Source organism: Leptonychotes weddellii, chromosome 13 (assembly GCF_054177405.1).
Source record: "Leptonychotes weddellii isolate Sample4059 chromosome 13, ASM5417740v2, whole genome shotgun sequence".
NCBI classification, from domain to species: Eukaryota; Metazoa; Chordata; class Mammalia; order Carnivora; family Phocidae; genus Leptonychotes; species Leptonychotes weddellii.
This window is the reverse complement of record NC_138381.1, coordinates 23744729-23753306: the sequence shown is the minus strand read 5'-3', so window position 1 is coordinate 23753306 and position 8578 is coordinate 23744729. Positions and strand designations below refer to the sequence as shown.

General features: G+C 54.6%; 1 protein-coding gene across 5 annotated transcripts in view; it reads right to left on the bottom strand.

Annotated features, from left to right (window-relative positions):
- Window positions 1–45: 45 nt before the first annotated feature.
- Window positions 46–8578, bottom strand: part of ZBTB7C (zinc finger and BTB domain containing 7C) — a 323613-nt gene continuing 315080 nt past the window's right edge. For all 5 annotated transcript variants that reach the window (XM_081801273.1, XM_081801274.1, XM_081801275.1 and 2 more), the window contains one exon: window positions 46–3022. In XM_081801273.1, the coding sequence (XP_081657399.1) occupies window positions 2371–3022 (652 nt within the window). In that variant the 3' untranslated portion in view covers window positions 46–2370. The remainder of the gene's footprint in view (window positions 3023–8578) is intronic.

Sequence of the window (8578 nt, the reverse complement as noted above, 5' to 3'; positions counted from 1 at the left end):
TGACTTGTTGCTGGTCACCTCTCACAGAAGTGCAACTCTCAATAATTTAATCAAGTCAATTCATACTGTTTAATAAATAGGCCAGAAAATTAGCTGAGAGTTTTTCTCGGCGGGGTGCGGCGTGCGACCAAAGTTATGGAAGATTGTCCTTTGAATCACTAAGGCAAACTCTGTTGTGTCATTTTACATAAAGAATTCACATTAAAAAAAAAAGTTATAAATAGGAAAAAATTCCAAAGTTTTCCCACAGACAGGGAAATTGAGACACCAAAGGAAAAAAAGAAAAGAAAAGGAAAAAAAAGAAAAACAAAGAAAAGAAACAAAACACAAGCACCCCTGCCCCCCACAACCCATTTGCGTCAGGTTCTTCTCCAACATACAGTACTCAAGATCTTTGGATATTTTACAATGTATGACTCCAAACTGCAGCCGAGAGAAAACAAAAAGAAGTAACGAGTCGTCTGAAAAACTGAGTTTATAAGAAGTCATTACCTTTACAAAATAAAAACAAAAGCCCCAACACCACTGGATTCCAATTTGTTCATTTTTCCTTGTTTTCTTCTAAAGTTTGGGTCAGCCCCAATCCCTTGGCTGATGGGGGGGAAGCATGGGGATGTCGGTGGATGGGTCCCAGAAGCGAGTGTCAGAAACGGAGCTGGGAATCTAAGAGGCGGCTGCCCAGGAAGATGGCATCTGAAGACAAAAGGGTGTCAGAAGCAGTTCCCTCTGATTGGAATGGCATTTGGGGGAGTGAGGAGTCAGGGTTCTCTTCTGGGAAGCTGCGAGGGGGATAGAGTCTGTGGTCTTCTCTGGCCTTTTTGTTTTTTGTGTTTGCTCAGGCAGAAGCCAAGGCGATAAGAAGAGCCGAAGTCTCGTGTCCACAGCTCCTGGATTGGGGACACAGGACCTGGGTAATCCATGCAGATGAACCCTCCCTCTGTCGGGGCTGCTGAGAAACAAAGGCCAACTCAGCAAGAGAAGGGGGACAGGGGCAGGAAAGGGGAGAGAAGAACAGGAAGGCGCTGGGCCAGCAAAGCGGTCTTCCTTCTCAGAACTTGCTACAAACTCAGGAACCAGGGAGAGTGTGCGTGCAGCCCTAACTCCCAGAGCCCTTCAGACCCATAATGGAGCCAAGATTCTGTTTCCCACCACCAAGGGAAGTCAAACACCCCAGCTTCCTCCCCAAGGGATGAGGGGGGAGGTTGAGGGTGCTCAAATACAGTAAAGGGGGCAATCCCCAGAGATACCAAAGCCCCTAGAAACCCACAACAAACATCAACCCTGGGTAACCAGGTGTTTTGTCTGTTTCCAGGAATCAGGGTAGAGGGGGGCAGTCATCAGGTGTTAAGAGGTGGCTCCCATCCCTTCTGTATTGGCCCCAGGGGTCCCAAGAGACTTTGTACAGCCCTGGAGGAGGTGTGTGGAGGTGGGGTAAATGCTTAAAGAGTCATCCCCAGGGCCCTGACACAGTGGCCTGCCTGCCTGGAGAGGTGGGGAGTACCTGGAGTTCCCCAAAGCTGCCTGTGGACAAGCCACACCTCAGCTCTTCTCTGTCACCCCTGTCTAGTTTGGCCACATTTCTCACCTGTGCTAATATAGAGGGGGACGTGATTAAACCAAATCCGGTAAGACATGTTTTCAATGGGACTTTAGGAGTGCAAAGCTCCCACCTTCTCAAGAATTCTTTGTGGAGGGACAGGTGTGTAGATGTGTGTATGTGTGTGGGTGGGTTTGGGAGGGGAAACTAAATTAGCAGCCCCCCTTTGTAGCAGGGTAGAGAGGACTGACCTGTCCGAGTTTACAGCACAGGGAGGGAAAAATGGGCCCGGATTCCAGGAGCCCTCCCTCCCAATAGGGCATTTCCCAGAAGGATCCCAGGATGGCTGGAGACTAGAAAAATGACCCAGCAGAGACGGGTCAGTAGAGACTCTGCCATAGGGCTGCAGCTAGGTGAGGATGCGTGCCCCAAGCCCTATGGGTAGGCCTCAGCCCTGCTCCATCCGGTGTGCCTCTGGCCAAGCTCCCTTCCTCCATCTAGCCCCACACAGCTCCAAAGTGCTCCTGGGCACCCAGGGTGTGGCCTCCTCTGTGGCACAGGCCCCTGTGAGTTTCTGTGTGACAGCCAGAGCGACAGACAGGTGGAGGCCAGGCCCCGGGCTCCAGGCCCTTTGGGAGGAGATGTCCATCTCAGACACCTTCAAAAGGGAGGCAGGAGGCCATAGGAGGCCTGGGAAATACCACCGTTGCTGATAATATTTTTTCATGTTTCCTTTGTGTTTCAAAGAACAAGTTCAGACCCACTGGGTGGGGCAGGGGAGGCCTGGTGGGAGAGGGGGCAGGGCCGCCTGACTGGGGTCGACGAGGACCAGCCTAGTTGTTGGCTTCAGACATGGAGGCCACGTGGTTGAGGCCGGCGAGCCCCGGGAGGCCCGCCAGGCCGGCGGCCCACGGGTCGGGCAGCGGGAAGTAGGGCCGCGCGGCCGCCACGTTCTCGGCCAGCGCGAAGGCCAACAGGCCCCCCGCGTTCCTCTCGGCCTCCAGCTGCGCGCGCCCGAACAGCTTCATCTGCGTCTCCTCGAACTGCCGCTCGAGCTCCTGCAGGCTCAGCGCGCCCTTGGGCGCCGCCAGGAAGTGCTTGGCGGGGCTGGGGCCCGGGAGGCACACGGCCGCCCCGCCCAGGTGGCCGCCCACCTCGCCCAGCGCGGGCGGCATGACGAAGGCCGCCTTCTCGGGCGCCGGGCCGCCGGGCCCGAAGAGCAGGCTGGCGGCCCTCCAGGCGGCGGGCTTGCGGCCGCGCCGGGGCCGGGCCATGCGGCAGCTCTGGCGCTTGATGTGGCGGTGCAGGTGGTCGGAGCGTGTGAAGCTCTTGTAGCAGAACTCGCACTGGTAGGGCCGCACGCCCGTGTGGATGCGCATGTGGTTCTTGAGGTCGTAGTTGTGCACGAACTTGGCGTTGCAGTGGATGCACAGGTAGGGCCGCTCCCCCGTGTGCTTCCGCATGTGGATCTTCAGTTTGTCCTGCCTGCAATGCAGAGCCTGGAGTCAGTCCCCTTACTGAACGCCAGGAGCCACCCCTGAGCCTCTTCCCCCTTACTCCAGAACCTGCCAGAGCTGGCTGCGGCTGTGGTGTCCAAGTCCAGAAAGGGGACCCACGCTGGGATTTCCTTGCACCCCCTGCCTCGCTCCAAGCAGGTGGGGCTACTCACGTGGATTAGAGGGCTGGAGAAGGAGCAGTGTCTGGAAAGGCCTCCTTCACTCCCGAAACTCGGTTTACTCATTCGCTCAGAATCATGAAGCACCTCCCTATCAGAGGCTTGTCTCAGACTGGAAAATGGGCTCCCTGGGGACACTTCTCCCCACAAGTCAGCAGTCTGTCCTTCGCCCCTGCATGGTGTGACAACCTCTGATACTGGGTCGCACCTTAATTTCGTGCCCACTGTCTCCAAGCAACAGTTCTCCCTCCTATTGGTCCTGCGCTTTTGCCCAGAGGCCCAGGTCCCATCCTGGCCCCTGGGCTGTTGAGCTCTCTGTCCTCAGCACTAATCTGGGAGGCTACGGAAGCCGGGCACACCTTGTTCAAGTCTCCTGCACTGTGGTTTCTTATCCCAAGCTGTGGGCTCTCCTCTTTGTCTGCAGAGAATCCCAGGGTTTACAAAAGAGCCAGGTGCGACAAGAATGTAGCCTAATCTAGGGCAAAGCTTTTCAGGATTTAAGTGCTATTATTCAGAGGGAAGGTATGGTGTAAAGGTGGGGCTCCCATTGGGGTTCGGGAGCCCCTGCTCCAGCTGCAGACCCACCACTAACATGCTGAATGACGGTGGGCAAGTTACTTAACATCTCTGCACTGAGCTGAATTTAGCATTAGACATTAGTTCCTATTATCCAGGGCTGATGGAGAATCTGGGTTTGTGTCAAATAGATTCAGTACACATCCTGGTGATCTTGAAAAGAAAACTGACATCACAGGGTTGTCTTCCTAAAGACTGAGTGCTGCACAAGCCGGCTAACGGAGCCTTCCAGCCTGGCTGAAGTGCAGTCAGGTGGGCTGTAAGAACTCGTCTCACGGTCCTTCTGTAGCCTTCCCCAGCCAGGCCTGGCAGGCCAACAAGCTCTGTGTCCTCCTACATCCTCCCCGCAGGTGTGGCTCGGGTGGAGCATCTGCCTGTAATTTTTGGCTCGGGTTTGAGGTCGGAGCAGATGAGGAGCCCAGGCATCCGCCCTAAAATGGCCAGATTTAAACCATGCTCAATATAACCCCAGGACCGCAGGAGCAGGTCCCGGTCTCCTGGTGTCTCCCGGCCGCTAGAGGTCTCACTGGCTCTCATTTTTGGACTGGTTCCCCAGGGGTGGGGCAGGAGAGAAAAGGACATTCTCCTGTACACTGGCAGGGACCAGGAGAGGAGGACCAGGGAGGACAGAGCCACCCCTTCCACCTGTGCTCCCAGCAGGAAGGCACAAGGGCACCTGGGAGATAGAGTTGGGGGTGGGAAGCGGGACAGGCAGGGAGAAGGAGGTGAATGCTGCTGTCTGAAGCTGGCAGATGTCTCCACACACCAGACCCTCCTCTCGTCCCCACTCCCTGTCCCTTCCCCTCCCACAACCCACCTGCTGCGCCCAGGCTGCGTAGCACCCTGCTGTGACATCCCACGTTCCCTTCCCCAGCCAGCATGCTGCCCTTATGGTATCTATAACCCACATTTCATCCGGCCGACTGGGGGTTTGAACAGGAAGCCGTCTTAGCGAGCATCTGGGCTAGTGGGTCTCAAACTTGACCCTGCATAAGAAGGGCCCTCAGGGCTTGATGAAGCAGCACTCTGGGCCCCACGCCCAGAGATTCTGATTTGGGAGGTTGCGGGGGGGGGTGGGGGGCAGAGAATTTGCATTCTTAACAAGTTGCAACTGCTGCTGCTGCTAGTCCATGCACCACCTGAAGAACCACCTTTGCTGGAGGGAAAACTGGGGTCCCGGGAGGGAAACTCACCAAGGTCACCCAGAGGAGTAATGGCAGAGCTGAGCCTAGAATTCAGGCCTCGTTCTTCACCATTTTAGGAGTGGGGTGCATGGTACCATTTATACCTCAAGAGCTAAATGCCAATTTAGTCGTGAGGGATAAGTCTTGGGATTCCACCCATTCACCAAGGCTCTCAGGGAAGTGCGGGAGCTAGCTGGTCATTGGCTGTAGGACTTGTGTCCTCCCCAGGGCCTGGTGGAGGGTTCAGTGCAGAGTCAGCACTGGGCCGTTAAGTATATTACCTCATTTAATCCTTCCATGACCTGGTAAGGTGGATATTTTTCAAAGTCACTGTTGCACAAAATTAATAGTATTGATGTTGAGGGTCACCCTCAAATAATGGACAATGCAAATGGTAAATCTTCAGATATTCAGGGCCTACTATAAATATCTATCACTTCTCCCAAGCTTTTCATTACAGCATCCAAAATAAGGCACATTTTAACAGCACTTAACTGAAGTGTGTAAGAAGTGCTGAGAAGGTGACTATCACTTCTTTTTATTGAGCACCTGCTATGGGCAGATGAATACACCATTTCAATGACCCTGGAAGGTTGTTATGCAGAGGCAAGTTGTGATGTAGGGATGGGGCCGCCATTAGGGGTCTGGGAGTCCCTGCTGCAGCTGCGGACCCACCACTAACTTGCTGTGTGACCTTAAGCAAGGTACTAAACCTCTCTGTGCAGAAATGAATCAAGGGCCACACATCAGTTCCTATTATCTAGGACTGATGAGAGAATCTGGGTTCGTATGAACTAGATTCAATGTACCTAGAATAATTTCCTCACTTAGAGGATGAGCTGAGGCTCAGTGAAGTCAAGCAGCTTTCCCAAACGTATCCAGCCATGAGGGGCAAGGAGGCCTGGGGAGCCCGCTGGGGTATGATTTCTTTGCAAGCTATTCTGAGGTTGAGAAAGGTAGATTTTCAAACAGGGGACTCCCAGCCCGCGGTCTATCAGGGCAGGAAGTGCAGACCAGAACAATCAGAGCATTTGTAGCCAGCTTTCTGCCTCTGGGGCCAGAAGACTGGGGCATGTGTGGGAGGAGCTCAGCCCTGGGCAGGAGCCCGCTGTCCCAAATGGTGACTTTTGTTTTGTGGGAGCAGTGGGGAGGCTTAGTAGAGCTGCAAAGCCCATGATAAAATTTAGAGATCATCTAGTCTACCAGGATCACATTAGTATGTTCTGATTCACAGTCTGAGTCAGTGGGCTGGGTCACCTGCATTATTTGCTGGGACTTTGAAAATACTGATTTCATTCAACCCCTTAACTCTCAAGATAAGGAAGGCAAAGACAGAGAGGGAATGGCTTTCTAAGGTCACACCTCCTCCTCATTCCTGTGACGACCTGTGCGTGTGGATATAATGTGCAGGTGCATTGGGAGAGCCAGGCCCAAGGCCAGGCACGCTGCAAGAACTGGACTAGGCCCTTAAGTGCCCTGGGCCTCAGTTTCCTGACCTCTAAAATGGGGGGCTGGGCCGCACCATTTTGACCTCTGGTGTTCTGTGAGTGTTTGCATCTGGGGAATGGGCTTATACTGAATCTCCTTCTAGCTAGTTGGCTTCATATATTATGGCTCTTCTACACCCGCTATCTCACGAATCTGATTTGTTTGTGTAGGGGCATAAGTTTAGTTGGAAAGTGTTCTAGCTTGAATTTCAGGAGCTGAGCTCTTGGTCACTTCCATTTGGGACTGGAGGTCTGGTGGTCCCACTAAAAATCTCCTGAGGCCGCCCCTGTCTGATGGCCGATGTGCTAACTTACTCCTTGGCATGGCTTGCAAGGCCCTTACAAGCTAACCCTTCCAGTTACTAAATGAGTAAGTTCGGGGGACCCCTGGTGACTATAGTTAACAATACTGCAATACTTGTATACTTGAAAGCTGCTAGGAGAGTAGATCTGAAGTGTTCTTGCCACACACACACAAAATGTAACCATCTGAGGTGATGGATGTGTCAATGTGCCTACCACCACGTTACTGTGGTATCGTAACATTGTAGACCTTAACCTTCTATGTTGTAAGTCAGTTATATCTCAATAAAGCTGGGAAAAAAAGATCACCCGTCTACTTGCTCGCGCCCCTCCCCGGAGTACGGCCCCCACACACCACACGGATATGCTGTTCCCCTAGTGGGCCACGCTCTGGTCGCCTCTGTGTCTTTGAACACCCGGTGGCGTGAGCTGGACTTCCAGCCATCCCTCCCTCCAGTGCAGAGCCTGCCATATTATGAAATGGATGCTTGGTAAACCCTGCTCCTTCCCTTTCTGTGCAGATCTTGTGTTTGGACACCGGTGTGCCATCTCTGGGGTCCCACCAGAGGTCCAAGCCCAGATGTCAGCGTGCGTGCTCCTTCCTCCCCCGCCGTGAACCCTCTTTCGGGGCCCCCTCCTCCCTGCACCTCTTTCTCAGTTTACTTTGGCAAACTGCACTGCCTGAAATGTCTCCCACTCCCAACTCACCACCCCCACCCTTCAAGGTCACATTCAAGGGCAAGCCTCTACAAACCTCTCCCTGTCCACCCAGGTCTTGTCCTTGGCCCTCACCTTCTGGAGCCCCTGGGACCTGAATACTGCCCCTCAGGCTAGGTCACTGGAGGGGCAAGGAGGGAGCAACAGAAAAGAATGTGTCAGCCTCAGCTTCTCCTGCCCCATGGTGTCGGCACTGTCCCCGCCCCCCTGGCAGGACGTGAGCTCTGGGAGCCAAGCCTTTCCGTCTGCACTGTCTGTGGCCCCTGCTCGACCACATGGGCACTCTCAGCGGATGGAAACACTGCTCAGAGGCCGCCTTTGCGGCTCTGTTTTCCGCGCATGTCATTTCCAGGGCAGGGGCCATCACACGTGCTGTTCCCCTTAGCTGCCCCGCATCCCTGCAGAGCCACCGCCTTGTCCCCAGCCCCTGCAGCCCTGTCTCGTCAGAAGCCTGGGCAGCACGATGATGCAGGGGAGCCCACCCACGGGCAGGGAGCACTGGCCCCAGCTGCTGCAGATAAGGAACCAAGGCTCTCAGTATGAATCATTAGCAGGGGTTGGGTGCTTTTGCTGTGCACCAGGCAGTTACGCCCTATCTCACCGAAGCCCATGGAGTTGGTGTTGCCATCCTCATCATGAGGAAATGGGGACAGAGAGGCTGCGGCAATGTGTCCGTAGCTTCCCTGATATTGGGCAATGTATGGATGGAGTTATGGGCTTGGGAGCAACCATAGGAAACACCTGGTCCAAGCCCCACACATTACACATGGGAACCTGAGGCTCGGGGGGGGGGGCGGGGCGGGGGGAGGCCAAGGTCACATCTCCCGTTAGAGGCAGAACCAGGCCCTGAACCTGGGGTTCCTGATTACCACTCCAGTGCTCTTTCCAAGGCACCAGAGCCCGCTGAGAAACCGAGCCCCCATCCCCCCCACCCCTGTTCAGCAGCACTTAGCGGGTCCCGGGCACCCTCGCTCAGTCCGCGGCACCGAAGCTACCCGACCTGCTTTGATGAGAACCTGTCGGACGCTTTTGTATTCTGCGTGGTTGGTACACCACACGGAGCGTGCCGTGGGGCTCATGGTGGCTTTGCCAGCTGACC